Raw genomic sequence first — 15,903 nt, 5'->3', positions numbered from 1 at the left:
AGAGTGGGACCTAACTACATAGTAAAGAAACAATCAGGCGTTTTTGTCTCAAGCTTCTGTGCTTTTGCTCATGCTATTCCATTTGTCATTTATCACACAACATTCTACTCTGGGACCAGTTAAAAGGTCATTTCCTCTTTATATTTTTTTCTTAGCCCAAGGTTCTGACTATTTAGTTTGGAACCCCAGTCCACAATTACTTGAGGAAGTTATTTTGTGTCTGCAGTCCTAAATTTGTTCATCTGTAAAGTGGCAGTTTTGAAAGAACCTACTTCATAGAGTTGCTCTGGTGTTTAGAAAATAAAGTATAAATTGTGCACAGAAGTATTGCCTGACGTGTGTAAGAATTAGGGACTCAAGCAGCCATTAATCAAAATCAATTGCTCATGTATCATTGCCTTCTACTATTTTATGCCCTGCAAAACAGTTGAACTTGCATTCTAGCTATTTATATGTCTGAGTTTCCCCAGGGACAGAGAGTTCCTGAAGGGCTCAGGCTTATCTGTAGTCCTGCAGCCTTGTACAATGCCCAGCCATGGAAGCATGTGGCATAGACTTTGCCTTACATTGTAATTACTGGAAAATGCAGCCACAGTAATGACAAAAGACTAAAATTTCCATTTACTCTTGGGATATTTTATTTAGCATAGCACATAAAAAGTCACAAACATAAAAACTATTTTTAAAATACTCATAAAAACTCAGCACTAAATTGGTTGTGTATGACTTTGAAAGTTTAAATAAAGCAGAATGACATGTTTTCTAAAAATTGTCATCTTGTTTCCAGGGACACCGGGTCGCCTGCCACAGGCTTCGGAGCTGTCTTTACTAGACACCCACCAGACTGGGGAAAAATGTTAGTAAGTCCCTAAGCCGCTGGGGATTGTATGGAATATTTCTTGGTTTAGGAGGCTGATTTTCAGGGGTGATCCCATGGAGACTTCCCTTTGACAGAGGTTTTTTTTTTTTTTTTTCCCATCAGCATGCACAAATTCATAATGCTATTGGTTGAGGATCACTTATCTCAAATGCCTGGGATCAGAAGTACTTTGAATTTTGCATTTTTTGCAGAGTTTTCAGTATTTGCTTATGTATAAGGAGATAGTTGGGGATGGGATCCAAGTCTAAATGAAGTTACGTTTCATATACACCCTGTAATGTAGCCTGAAGGTAATTTTATGTGATATTCTTAGTGAGCCTGTGTTTTGAGTATGATGAGAATCACATGGAGTCAGGTGTGGAATTTTCCACTTGTTGGGGTGTGTGGTGTTCAGAAGGTTCAGGTTTTGGAGCATTTCAGATTTACGATTTTAGGATTAAGAAAGCTCAACCTGTGTTTGCAGTTTCTGTATCTGTCAATTCTCCTACTTACTAAAATTTATTTATAATTCCCAAATCACTCTTCATGGTGCTGTCATTTTGCTTGTGGATATGTGTAGATTGGCAAGAAACTTCGAGTCACTTGGTATGTACACTCTCAGCTGAGGATGAACAAAGTGACATGCTGCCTTCTTGTTTCAGCTTTCATATTGTACACAAGTCTCCTCTTCCCACTCCATATAGTGCCATGTTTTCCAAACTTTTATGCTTTCTGTTGGTGACATCACTGATTCAAATATCCCAAAAGCTTAGTGCTCAGTTGTGATTGTGTTCCTAGGTGCTGGAAGGTTGCAATGTGTTTTTTGGAGAAAATATATGTGTTAGATAAGTTTCACTCAGGCAAGAGTTACAGTGCTGTTGGAGGTGAGGTCAGTGTTAATACGCAGGGAATAAGGTGTCCTTAAACAGAAATATACATATAGTTAAGTTATATGTTGATCACCTGGTGAAATTCTTGTGACCTTAGGCTTGCAGGAATGGAATCCTGTATTTCCCGTAAGAGCAGTGGTTCACTACTTGCTAATGCAGTTTCCACAGCAACTTTATAGAGCATTGCTGTGGACAATGAGAATTGCCTGCATGGCAGGAGGCTACTATTTTTACTTATACGGTGAAGATAAGTGATATGGAAATAGACTTATGAGCATGGCAAATCTCTAGGTATTAGGTTGTACATTAAAGGTTTGTTGCAAAGATTAAGTCAGTAAATATATGTAAAACAGTTAAACCGTGATTGACACATAATATAGTAAGTGATCTGCTGGATATATGCGTGAACCCTTTCAATTGTAAACTCATTTAGGTTAGCAAATTTTCTTGGATTATTTTTTTTTTGATATATTGTGTTTTCTTTCATTCTCTCTTTTAGAAATCCCTCTTTTGGTTGTTGGATTTCCTATCCTGGTGCTCTAATTTTCTTGTCTTTTCTCTCTTGTTTTCTATTTTGTCTTTGCTACCTACTTTCCTCTCTCTTCCTTCAACCCTACGATTGAATTCTCTTCTTGTTTCCTGAATCCTTCTGTTTTTATAGGACTTATTTATTTATTTATGGTTTCCTGACCACACTATCTTACCTGGGGATGTTAATGATAGTTTATTTTTCTTTAATTATCTCCCTAGTCTCTGTTTTTGCCAATACACCTTGCTTTGGTTTGGTTTTTGTTGGTTCCATGCTAGAGGTATTTTCCTCAGGTGTTCAGTGGTCAACCCTTGGACTTTACTGATGATTAAGAGATGAGGCTCAGAGTCTGTGAGTGAGCAACCCATGACAGATATCTTTAATCTTAACTCAAGTCTCATCTGCTATGCCATCTCCACCAGAGGACCTTCCCATGGTTCCTCATTGTGGGCATCCATACCACTCACGGTGTACTTCTTTTATCCTAACATATCTTTGGTGCAAATACTCACATGTAGTGGAATGAGAAGGCTGTGCCAAGAAGGCCACTGGCAAGTGAGCATCAGTTACTCAGGAATGGCTTTGAAACCCACTTGCCAACAGAGCCTGCCTGGCAACAGGCTGTGATTGGTTAGGGCAAAAACCTCCCCTTGACTGGATTGGCTGCCTCGGCTATATAAGCTGCTGTACCAACTGAAATAAACGAGTCTGTGAGCTGCTCGCCTCTGGCCTGCTTTCACCTGACTCCCGGGGTTTGTGTGGTGACTCTGCACCTCTTGCCCCCACCCCGCGCCTCCTCTCAGAATGAATCCACAGCAACACTCACAGTCTTACCTTTTTTGTTAAATTCAGCTCTAACACAACTCTATCCCAAGTGCCCAACAGAGAACCTGACTCTCAACAGATGAACAATTGTTTATCTTCAGTGAAAAGATGAACTGAAGTTGAACAGAAAATCATAACGAAAGGGCTGGTTCCTATCTTATTTAATTTGGGAATTCAAGGCCTGTAGATCCAAAAGTTGTTCTCAATTCTGTTTTAGTAAATGCACTGAAGACACAGGATCTTTTAGGAAACTGCCCTTTATTAGTTTGAATTGCTGGAATTACCTGTATGTTTAATTTGATTTATGATTATTGGCAAGGGAATAAATACACAAGTACCTTCAACTGTCCTCAGCTAATTCCATACGTAATTCTTTCTTTCAGCTAATACACATTAATTATGGGATGTTGCACACAATAACATGCTGTGTTCTATAATCTGCTCTCTTGAATATTAACTATTCTTTTGCTTCTTGCCAACTGTACAGCTGTGGAAGTTAAATGTCAACTTTAAAAGGCAATGAATAAGAATGAGTTTGCTCAGTGGACCAAAGTAATGTGCTTTAACTTAGAAAAGAAAGGCTGTAATCATAATGTAAATGTAAACTCCAGGTTACCTCTTAAGGAAAAAAAAATCAGAATAAAGGTGTAGCTTTGTTGTTAAGGAGACATTTATCTGATGCACTTATCTGAATTATTGGATGTGTCCATAATATTGTGATGGCATTGTACTATCTGTTTCATTTCTTTATAACTCAACCCGTGGCCCACCTTCTTTATTTTGTACCCATGTGAAAAAGACACAGCATCTTTCCCCCTACAGTTTTTTAGCAAACATCTCAGTGAAGTGTGTTGAAGATTAGAACAACTAGAATGTTTAATGCCACTGAACTTGCCATTCCCAACCTTAGCCAGAGAAAAGGGTTTTTGTGAATAATACCTTCCTTATATATCACAGATTGAGATAAATGGGGGAAAAAAAGAGTGAAAATATAGGGAGTTGTTGAGTTGAGACTGAAAGTGACCTCAAAGGCTTAAACTTTAAAAATGGTATGTGCAGATTCTGATGTGAGATGGAGGCCCTCTGGACCTGGAGCTGTTGTTTCCCTCAGGAGTTGGTCACAGTCCCATCCTTGAGTTTCTGAGGACTTGACAGTGACCAGTGATGTCCGAGTGGCTCAGAGGTCTCTTAGACATCAACTGTGCCTTCAGATGCACACCGATACAGCTGCACGTGTGAGGACACCTCTGAGGTACATGGATAGAGACAGTGAAGGTGAAGTGCTGAGAGGCGCGTGTCCTTTCAGACATATTGGAGAATTGGATGCAAACATGAATATAGTGAGTTAATTTAAGGGTCTTTCTTTGCTCTCCTACCTGATTCTCACGCATCTTGAGTAACTTTCATTTAATTTGGAAACACTCTTTACAAGGCATGGAAAAGTAATTCACTAACTAGCAGAGGTCGCTATATATCTGATCATCCAGATAAAATCATTTGATTTATCCACAGAACCAAGCACTTGTAGTAAATTCATTCTAAGTACTAACATTTTCTATGCAAAAGTATCTAGACTGCCTCAGGCATCATTAAACAAACAACCAGAAACCAAAACAACAGCAGAGACAGCAACAAAACTGTATGACACAAAACTGATTTTGAAAGGGAGATGTTGGGGGCCGGCACTGTGGTGCAGCGGGTTAACGCCCTGGCCTGAAGCGCCAGCATCCCATATGGGCGACGGTTCTAGTCCCAGCTGCTCCTCTTCCAATCCAGCTCTCTGCTATGGCCTGGGAAAGCAGTAGAAGATGGCCCAAGTCCTTGAGTCCCTGCACCCGCATTGGAGACCTGGAGGAAGCTCCTGGCGCCTGGCTTCGGATCCGCACAGCTCTGGACATTGCGGCCAATTGGGGAGTGAACCATTGGATGGAAGACCCCTCTCTCTCTCTCAATCTCTCTCTCTCTCTCTGGCTCTCCTTTCTCTGTGTAACTCTGACTTTCAAATAAATAAATAAATCTTTAAAAAAAAAAAAAAAGAAAGGGAGATATTTATGTTAAGATCTTATTTCTCAGAAGCCCTAATTGAAATACACAGCTGTGTAGTGGGTTAAGCTGTTGCCTATGATGCTGGCAGCACAAATGGCCGCTGGTTCAAGTCCTGGCTACTCCACTTCTGATCCAGCTCCCTGCAAGTGTGTCTGGGAAAGCAGCAGAGGATAGCCCAAGTGCTTGCGCCCCTGCACACATGTGGGAGACCTGGAAGAAACTCCTGGCTTCAGGCTGGCCCTGCCCTAGATGCTGTGGCTATTTGGGGAGTGAACCAATGGATGAAAGATCTCCCTCTGTGACTCTGACTTTCAAATAATTAAATAAATCTTTAAGAAATTAAATGTACAGCTATAACCAGGGATAATGGTTCTCAGGAGAAAATTCAGGTTTCTAAAGTAATTATTTTCTTGAAGGCAGAGTGAGATATAGAAATAGAGAAAGAGAAATATCCTTTATCTGCTGGCTCACTCCCTAAAGGCCCATAACAGCTCGGAGCCAGGAATTCCATCCAGGTTTCCATGGACAGCAAGGACCCAAATGCTTGAGCCATCACTTTCTACTTTTTCCCTAGGTGTACATTAGCAGGAAGCTGGAATCGGGAGCAGAGCTGGGGCTCAAACCCAGGCACTCCAGTATGGGATGTGAATGTTCCAGGTGGCGTGTTTTCTTGGTGGGGAAAGGCGATCCTGGCACCGGGTTTTGCTGTCTGAGAAACAGGCCCATAGAGTCTTGAGTCAATTTGAGGGCAGCCCAGGAGGACCAAGCACAAGGTCAGCTCTAACTGGTGCATCCTGTCATTTTCATCAAATTTCATTTCCTCACGGTGGCAGTGATTAGTGTACATTGTTAAAATTTTATGATAAATGTGTCTTGTTTCCAGAACTCATCCAAGCACTTATGTTATCCACATGGTGGGAAGGGAAACTAATTAATAGTGTTTTGGATCACTGGGTAGCATTTTAGACACTGTGTGGTTTTTCACAAAGAACGCACTGTGGGAAAATTGGAAACCTGGGCTCTACTTCTGGGCCTGCATTGCACCTGCTATGTGACCTTGCACTGGCTAATATCACTCTCTGGACTCCAGTTGCTTCCATCTGGAAAATGAGGGGAGTGAACCAAATGATCTGTAAAGTCCTTTCCCATGCTGGCATTCTACAGCTCTGAGGAGAAAGGCATAGACAGTCACATAAATGGGCAAGTTAAATGAGGCCCCAAAGTCATTTAGGCAGTTAACTTCTCATTGTTGGCACAGAGCTCCTTTCCATATGTTTGCCAAGTGGTCACTCCACAGTGGCAGTAGCAAGCTTAGGCTATGGCTTAAACTCTTTCAGTTTATTCTTTTCCTGGGAGCACTTCACGTCTGTAAAACCTTCTGCACCCTTCAGAGGAAAGGGACCGGGCGTGAATGAGAAAGGGTTTTTGTTTTGCTTTTCTTTTGTTTGTTCAATGTCCAGTCAGTGGCAAGGCACTTGCTTTCTTCTCTGCTCAGGTACTCGCAAGATGCCTTGTCTGTGGGTGAAATACGACTCAGTTCTAAAACATCTTTCCAGAAGAAAAAAAAATTCAATGAATTGCCCTGTGATATGCATGATGAGAAAGATAATACCAAAGAGAATGTAAAGAGGCGAGTGGTGTGGGGAAAAGGCCCTAGACTGAGTGGAACAGGCCTCAAACTCACTTCTGGATTCTCCATCTCATTCACTGTGGGACTTACTGTCCTTGTGTGTCCAATTTCTTTTTTTGGACACCATCCTCTCTGCTACTCAGTGTTTCATGTCTAGGCTGTGTGATGACCTATTCTCTTTCCTATGTCCACCTTCTCACAAGCCCAGGTGTTGGGCATACGCTCCAGGCTGGGCCCAGCAGAGAAAGTGCTGAGACAGTAATTGCAATTTGGGGGAAGTTCCCTCTCTTGCTGCAGGTTACAGGTTTAGTGGCTGTCTTGCTTGTAGGGGAGTGTACATTCATATCTGTAAATGAAAGTAAGCAGAGATATGGACAAGGAGAGTTTTGATCATTTTTTATGTGAGCTAGTATTTTTTCTCTCAAGCCTTTCAAGTTGAATTTCTATAACTTATGACTGTATGCATAATACTAAGGTAATCAGAGTCTTACAGGAAACTTACCCTCTGCCAGCTGCTGTTCCAAGTGTTTCATATATGTGACCGCCTTCTCTCCCACAAAAACTCCCGGAGTTCATTCCATCATTATCAGCATTCTGTGGAGGGGAAATACAGAGGCAGAGAAGTCAAGTAACACGTCCAGGCTCTCAGAGCGAGCAAGTGGTGCTGAGCTGGGATTTGGACAGACAGTGAATGCGGGAGCTCCCGCTTCTTGGCTGCTCCTCTGTGCTGCCTCCCTCCTGTATTGCAGGCCTACTCTGAGGAATCTGGAGTATGCTTTGGGTTCGCTCAGTATCAAACCTGCAGATCATACACATAATTGCCGCATTTCGGCGAGCCAGGCCTTGATTACTGTATTAATATTATATCTATAGCTCTCTCTCTATATATGGAGCTTTAATCTGGGAATTGGCTCATGTTGCTTTGGAAGCTGAGAAGTCCCACCATCTGCTGTTGGATTCTGCTGTGGAATCAGGAAAAGCAGTGGTGTAATTCAGTGAAGAGTTTGAAGATCTGAGAACTAAAAGGGCCACAAGTACAAGTCCCAGAACTCAAAGGCCCAATAACCAGGACCTCGGATGGTTTTTTTTAAAGATTTTTTTAAAAATTTATTTGAAAGAATTACAGAGAAAGAGAGAGAGAGAGAGAAAGAGAGAGAGAGATAGAGGTCTTCCACCCACTAGTTCACTCCCCAAATGGCTGCAACAGTTAGAGCTGAGCCAATCCGAAGTTAGGAACCAGAGGCGTCTTCTGGGTCTCCCACGCGGGTGCAGGGGCCCAAGGACTTGGGCCATCTTCTACTGCTTTCCCAGACCATAGTAGAGAGCTGGATTGGAAGAGAAGCAGCGGGGATTAGAACCGTCATCCATATGGGATGCTGGCGCTTTGGGCCGGGGCTTTAACCCACTGTGCCACAGCGCTGGCCCCAAGGACCTCTGATGTTTAAGAACAAGAGAAAATGGACCTCCCAGCTCAAGAAGAGAGAGCGATTTTGGTCTCCCCACACATTTTTGTTCTATTTGGGCCCTCAGTGGGGTGAATGCTGAGCCAAATCAGTGAAGGCCGATTTCTTTACTCAGTCTGCAGATTCAAACACTCATCTCTTTTGTAGACATTCTACCAGGAACAATGTTTTATCAGACATCTGGACATCCTTTGACCCCATCAAGTTAATACATGAAATTAGTCATCACAAGCAGCAAGCTCATAAAGAAAATTCTGGTGAAAATTTTCTGCCCCCTTTGAAAGTTTCTGTAGTCAAAATTTCTAAGTTTTAAACAACCCAGGTTATTGGTTCCTCAGACATTTCTTGGTCTTAGCCTGACATTGTTTGCCCATCAGTCAGGAATCCTGCCTGAGCTCAAGTCAGCAGCCTTACAGCCTAGAAGGGATTGGTACTGTGAATGCCAGAATCTGTAGATACTCAAGTCCCTTTTAAAAAATAATGCCGCATTTGAATGGAAGCTATGCGTGTCCTCCAGTATATTAAAATCATCTCCAGATAACTTATCATACCTGGTACAGTGTCAATGATATAAATCATTATTACATTTTATTATTTAGAATTACAAGAAAAGGTTGTACATGTTCAGTATACAATATTTTCTGAATATTTGCTCTTTCTGTTTTTTAAGATTTTTTTTTTTTGAAAGAGCTACAGAGTGGGAGAGATCTTCCATCCACTGGTTTACTCCCCACATGGATGCAAGGGTTAGGGCTAGGCCTGGCCAAAGCCAGGAGCCAGGAGCTTGATTTGGGTCTCCCATGCAGGTGGCCATCTTCTGCTGTTTTTCCAAGGCCATTATCAGGTAACTGGATCAGAAATGGAGCAGTCAGGACACAAACCAGTACCCATATGAGATGCCAGTGTCAGCAGCTTTACCCGCTATGCCACAGTGCTGGCCAATTTTTTGAAATATTTTCAACCTGCAGTTGGTTGAATCTGCAGATGAGGAGCTCCTGTATCTCTCCTAACTAGTCCCTTTGCCTCCAGTCTTGTCCTTTTCCATTCATTCTCAACCTTGAAGCTTGATATGATCTCTAAACTGAAAAAAGAACCATGCTCTTCTGCTGGTAATTAATATCATTAGAGTGTAGTCTTTTCTTACTGAACACTTTGTGTTTGTGGTACTGAGCTGAGTGCTTTCTAAGCCTTATTTCATTTAATTCTCATTCTTTAAGGTAACATTGTGGTGCAGTGGGTTAAGGCACCACTTGGAATGCCTGCCACTCATGTAGGAGCCCAGGATGGAGTCCCTGGTTCCTGGCTTCTGTTTGGCCTAACCCCAGCTGTTGCAGGCATTTGGGGAGTGAATCAGAAGATGGGAGATTCTTTTTGTCTCTCCCCCTCTCTCTGTCCCTCTGCCTCTCAAATAAATAAATCTTTAAAAGAAAAAAGGTAGATTCTGCAACTATCCCCATTAAAAAGCACTCAGGGTGGGAAAAGTAACTTTCCAAAAGTTCCTTACCTACTATGTGCCAGAGCTGGATTTTAAACTCTCATCTGGTCTCTTTGACTACAGGATCTGTGTCACTCAACACTACACTGCATTGGTTTTCACGCTTAAATGTGCTCCGTAGTCTTAAAAGTACTTTCACATGCAGTGTCTGTTGCTCTATTTTCCCAACAATTGTTCAAAGTCATTTAGAGGAGGATTTTCTTAATTGCACAGAGGAGGAAATGAAAAAAAAAAAAAAATGAGAGTACTTCAAAAAGTTTATGGGCAAATGAAATCAAAATCTAAATTTATTTTGATGCATTTTTGAAATCTATGTGCAGTTTTTCCATAATGTGCATTTCCATGACCTCTTTGAGGATCCCACATACCGGTATAATTAAGGGATCTGATTCCTGACTAATTAATCCATCCATATAGTCTATAAATATTTATGGGACAGACACTTGTGGGAGGAGTTAAGATGCAGAGAGTTTAAGCAACTTTCTCAAGGTCCCATGAGTGCTCGGTGGCAAAGCAGAAACTAGAATGTCTGGGTTCCTTTTTGTGTTTTTGATGGGAGGAGAGAACTACTTGCCAAGCAACTGGTATCATACCAAGCTTGGATCAGGAGGAAAAGTGGATTTGAATGTGTCGCTCCCCCTCTTCATGGAGGAACGACACTAAACCCTGCCTAGGCTTCATATCCGAGTCACGGCACCATTATGTCGCTCCCCCTCTTCGTGGAGGAACCACACAGGACCCTGCGCTGTTCTTTTGTCTGCTTGGCCCTCCCTGGGTTTGCTGCTGGTTCTTCCCGGGTTGGCTACCGTCCCTTCCACCTCCGTGGAAGGGCGGTTCCCCCTGCCACTTTCCCCACTTCCGCAGGGGAGCGGCACACCACCAGCCGGCTCTCTCGGGGGCTGCACAGGTGTTCCTTCAGATAGATGTTCCCCTTAGATGTTCCTGGTGCATGTTGTCTCTCTCCTCCTTTATAGTCCTCTTCCACCAATCCCAACTCTGCTACCCACATGCCGAGTACGCTGCTCTCCTCCAATCAGGAGCAGGTCCTGCTGTTTATTGGTTGAACTGGAGGCAGCTGAGCAGAAGCTGTTTCTCCCTTCTCAGCACCATATTGTGGGAGAGCAGATGCATAGAATAAGTCTTAATTCCAGTAACAGTCTAGTCCGAGTTGCTCCCCACAGAATGTTCCTTCATTTCATCTTTCCTCTCCCCTTCTTTAGCCACTAGCTTCTTAGGAGTTCATTTCTGAAAAATAGGCCTGCCATTCAGCAGCTGTGGAAAGATAACTGGATTTGACCTGTGTGGCTTCACTTAATTGGTAGAAGTAGGAAGAAATATAAGTGTATTTATTCTTGTCAGCTCAATAAAAGATTTAAAAACAAATGGTTGCTAGGAAGAATGAGACAGATTTTCCCAGAGTGGTTACCAGGGCCTCACCTCCTCCTGTACCACGCAAAATCAGGGAGACTCCGTACCCTCTGTGGCTGTCCTTGTCTTAGAGAATGAATGCAGATTCTATCGCTGCTAGTGATGTGATTCACTCCAAATTAATTCCCTGCTTCTTTGAGTTATTTACTCAGATTCAGACGCCTAGATGGGACCCTCTGGTTTGGTGATTTTGCACTGACTGCCAGGAAGCTGAGTGAGAAGGTATCTGCTCCTCCTGCAATGAAACAAAATGGAACAGCTGCCCTTTAAGGTTCTTCCAAGTTTAACACATTGTGAATTCTGCTAGCTTTGTACACCATCTTGTCATTGTTTCACACATGGTGCCACAGGTGGCACTGTAGCTAATACTGTGGCTCTATTGATAACTTCATTATTGGACTTCTTTTCCTTTCTGTCTTACAAAACATTGTTAGTTGTTCTTGACATTACAGTGTGCCTTAAGTGCAACTGTTAAGGGTTGGAGCGGCTGTATGTGGCCAACTGTGGGTGGTGCTGGGTGAAAGCCAGCAATCTAACTTCCAGTGTCCTTGTAGTGTGGCATCATCCTGGTGAGTTCACCGGCATCTGGTTTTCAGTTTTAAATCTCCAGAAAGACCTTTGTATCTGTACTTCCAGTATTTATCTGACTCATGGAGATTGACTTAGGCTCATTACACTGAAAGAAAAGCCAGAATTCCAATTAGTTAATTTGTAGTGAGAAATAAAATTTCCACATACACTAGACAGACATGGCAGCCTAATAAGAGCATTTGTTCTCTGCAGCAACCAGATGGGGAGCCCACGTGCAATTAGAGGGCTGTTCTGTGTTTGGGATCACAGCAAGTGGGCTGGTAATATGATCACAATAATCAATGCCCTTGCCTGCTTGTCACTGGATCCTTTCCATGGTAAGTGACAGGAGCATGATTGAATTTGGACAACAAGGGGTATTTATTAAAAGAGTACTGGAGTACCTCATGGAATTACAGGAACAGCCATGATAGAGGATCTAGTTTCAGAATTGAACAGAATCAGGATTAGAAAATTTCCCAAGATTCTCTTCCTGTTGACTTGGCTCACTTTCTCTGAGGACCAACTTCTTCCACATGCTAAGGATATTATATCCTGTGATTCCTGTTTTAGGAGAGAAACCTTTTTTTTTTTTTTTTTTTTTTTTTAAATCACCAGTATCTGTTAAGACTGGAAAACCCTAAAGGAGTGCCCTGACCAGTGTAGGTCAGAGGCTGATATTTGGACCTATTTGCAGTAGGCAGGGCTGGGAGTGGTTGAGAAGAGTGACATGTACAGACCTGTTCCTATGCTTCCAGATAATGCCGTGGAGTCATTGTCAGCTGCCAGTGAGTTGGACTGGTGCCCTGACCTTGATGTACTCCAGCTGTTCTCTCAGAATCAGATATCTCGTGAGCCAGGTCATGTCTTCCCTTAGACAATGCCTAGAACAAATGCCTCTCTTGTCTTTTTGACCTCTTACTTTCCTGAATTTCTGTGACAACCATTTCCCTAATGGACTTTTTTTTTTCTGCTGTAGTTGATATCTTAGAAGAAGCTCCATGTTGACTTTCTGTATTTTTGTTCTCAAGAGATTATCTTTCTTCAATTTAGAGAGCACATTATGTATTCCTTATGTATCAGTTAAAGGTTTCTGCTTTGTTCTTTAGATTAGGAAAAAAAGCTGGAGAAGAAGCAATCACAAAGAATTTACGAGTAACTGGCTTGAAGTTATCATTCCTATTATAAAAGTTTCCATCTGGTTGAGCCGTATTACCTTTTCAGAAAGGTAACTGAATGTTGTAATCTTTCACTCTATTTATTTTACACTCAGTGTGATAAATCTGTATCTCATTCTACTCTAATTTTGTTGTTATGGCTTTATACATTCAATAAATATTTTTTAGTGCCCTTGTATCAGATTCTGCACTGAGAAAGGATGATAATGAGTGGGAGAAAGGACTAAACATGGACAGAATGAATTTCTGTCTATTTTGAGGACTGAAATAATAAAATTCCAACTTGAATTGGCATGTCAAATGGGCAAGGCTACTCTCTGATGTTTGACAAGGGATCTTGACAAGCCTATCAGTTGAATCATAATATTGAGTGAGAACTGGGTAGGCAAGCAAGTTCATTGTCTTCTATTAATAGTTAAACATATTTTAAAGTTATTGAATAGTTTCATTAGATAAATATTTCCAAACATCCATTCACTCATTGTCCAGCTATAACAAATTAATATTTTTACCATATTTATTTCCTATTCTTTTTAAAGAATTAATGAATCATGATGAATAGTAACTTCAAAATTTTAATTATTATATTATTATAAATAAGGCTGCAATGGGTATCCTCATACATGTCTCATTGATTATATATGAGTTTCTTTATAGTCAGAAATAGAATTCCTAGATAATACATGCATATTTAGTTTTGCAAATTAATGCCACTTGTAGTGTATGAATATACTCATTCTTTAATAGCCTCATAAACATTGTAAGGCTTTTTAATTTTTGCCAATATAATGAATATAGTATAGTACTTCATTTTTTTTTTACTTTGCATTTCACTAAGTACTGGATTTAAGACTAGTCTTAAGACTGAATTTTTAAAAAAATTAAGTCTGGTCTTAATATTGAATTTTTTAAGATTTATTTTTATTTATTTGAAAGGCAGAGTTACAAAGAAAAAGAGAGAAAGATAGAGACAGGGGTCTTCCATTTGTTGGTTCACTCCCCAAATGGCCGCAATGATTGGGCCAGACCAAAGTCAGGAACCAGGAGCTTCTTCTGGGTCTCCCACATTGGTGCAGGGGCCCAAGCACTTGGGGTGTCCTCCGCTGCTTTCCCAGGCACATTAGCAGGGATCTGGATTGGAAGTAGAGCAGCCAAGACTTGAAATGTCTATGCCAGAGTTTCAGGTGGCAGCTTAACCTGCTGCACCATCACGTTAGCCTCTTAAGACTAAATTTATGTTCAAAAACCTATTATCTGGGGCTGATGTTGTGGTATAGCAGGTATTATCACTGCCTGTGACAACAGCATCCCATATGGGTGCCGGTTCATGTCCTGGCTGCTTCACTTCCAATCTAACTCCATGCTAGTGGCCTGAGAAAAGCAGCAGATGATGAACCAAAAATCAGTGGATAGAGGATCAATCTCTCCCTCTCTTTTCCCCTCCTCCATCTATTCCTCCTCCTCCTCCTTCTCTCTCTCGCTCTCTCTCTTTCAAATAAATCAATCTTTTTTTAAAGAAGTAAACATTAGCCATTCTTTTTCTTTTAAATACTGTGAATTGGCTGTTGCTAGTCTGTCCATTTTTCCATTGAGTTTTGTCTCATTGATTTTCATGAGTTTTAAAAAAAGTTATTCTGAATACCAATCCTGTTTTTATTAAATTTATAATGAGTATTTGCTTCTGTTTCATGGCTTTTCTTATAACTTAATTTATGGTTGATTATTAGAACTTTTAAACTGTAATTTAGTCAAGACCTATATATGAAATGTTAAACTTTAAACATTTTAGAAATTACATATATGTATGTGTGTGTGTGTATGTGTATACACCACATTCTAAAACCTCATGGAAATGTGTGTTGTCAAAAACTATGCATGGATTCCAATTTTTTAAAATATTTATTTATTTATTTGAAAGTCAGAGTTACACAGAGGCAGAGAGAGAGAGAGAGAGAGAGAGGGGTCTTCCATCCGCTGGCTCACTCCTCAGGTGGCCTCAAGTGCCGGAGCTGCGCAGATCCCAAGCCAGGAGCCAGGAGCTTCTTCTGGGTCTCCCACAAGGGTGCAGGGGCCCAAGGACTTGGGCCATCTTCTTGTTGTTTTTCAACTTTTATTTAATAAATATAAATTTCCAAAGTACAGCTTTTGAATTACAGCATCTTTCCTTCCATAACCTCCCTCCCACCTGCAACCATCCCATCTCCCACTCCTTCTCCCATCCATTCTTCATCATGATTCATTTTCAATTATCTTTATATACAGAAGATCAACTTAGTATATACTAAGTAAATATTTCAACAGACTGCACCCACAAAGACACACAAAGTATAGAGTACTGTTTGAGTAGTAGTTTTACCATTAATTCTCATAGTACAATACATTAAGGGCAGAGGTCCTACATGGGGAGCAGGTGCACAGTGACTCCTGTTGATTTAGCAATTGACACTCTTATTTATGATGTCAGTAATCACCCAAGGCTCTTGTCATGAGCTGCCAAGGCTATGGAAGCCTCTTGAGTTCATCAACTCTGGTCTTGTTTAGACAAGCCCATATTTAAAGTGGAAGTTCTCTCCTCACTTCAGAGAAAGTTACTGCCTTCTTTGATGGCTCGTTCTTCCCGCTGGAATCTCACTCACAGAGATCTTTCATTTAGGTCATTTTTTTTTTCCCACAATGTCTTGGCTTTCCACACCTGCAAAACTCTCATGGGCTTTTTAGCCGGATTCGAATGCCTTAAGGGCTGATTCTGAGGCCAGAGTGCTGTTTAGGGCATTTGCCATTCTATGAGTCTGCTGCATATCCTGCTTCCTATGTAGGATCATTCTCTCCTTTTTAATTCTATCAGTTATTTGCAGACACTGGTCCCATGCATGCAATCCCCTTGACACTCAATCCCATACCCCCAGTCAACCATGAACCTAAACTGATCACTCCAACAAGTAAGATGGCATTGGCACATGCCCCCTTGATGGGATTGAATTGGAATCCCC

At 41.3% G+C, this 15,903-nt stretch overlaps 1 protein-coding gene across 10 annotated transcripts in view; it reads left to right on the top strand.

Annotated features, from left to right (window-relative positions):
- CFAP95 (cilia and flagella associated protein 95) overlaps positions 1–15,903 on the top strand; it is a 126,943-nt gene that overhangs the window by 50,417 nt on the left and 60,623 nt on the right. For 6 of the 10 annotated variants that reach the window (XM_002708236.6, XM_017341723.4, XM_051846500.3 and 3 more), the window contains exon 4: positions 788–856. In XM_002708236.6, coding sequence (XP_002708282.3) covers positions 788–856 — 69 coding nt within the window. Of the gene's footprint in view, positions 1–787; positions 861–4,879; positions 5,144–15,903 lie in introns of those variants that run through there. The other 4 variants (XM_051846483.3, XM_051846489.3, XM_089336894.1 and 1 more) reach the window with 2 other exon arrangements.

This window comes from Oryctolagus cuniculus, chromosome 1, assembly GCF_051225735.1.
Source record: "Oryctolagus cuniculus isolate XC-2025 breed Fujian yellow rabbit chromosome 1, ASM5122573v1, whole genome shotgun sequence".
NCBI classification, from domain to species: Eukaryota; Metazoa; Chordata; class Mammalia; order Lagomorpha; family Leporidae; genus Oryctolagus; species Oryctolagus cuniculus.
Note: the sequence above shows the minus strand (reverse complement) of the source record. Positions and strands in the feature narration are given on the sequence as shown.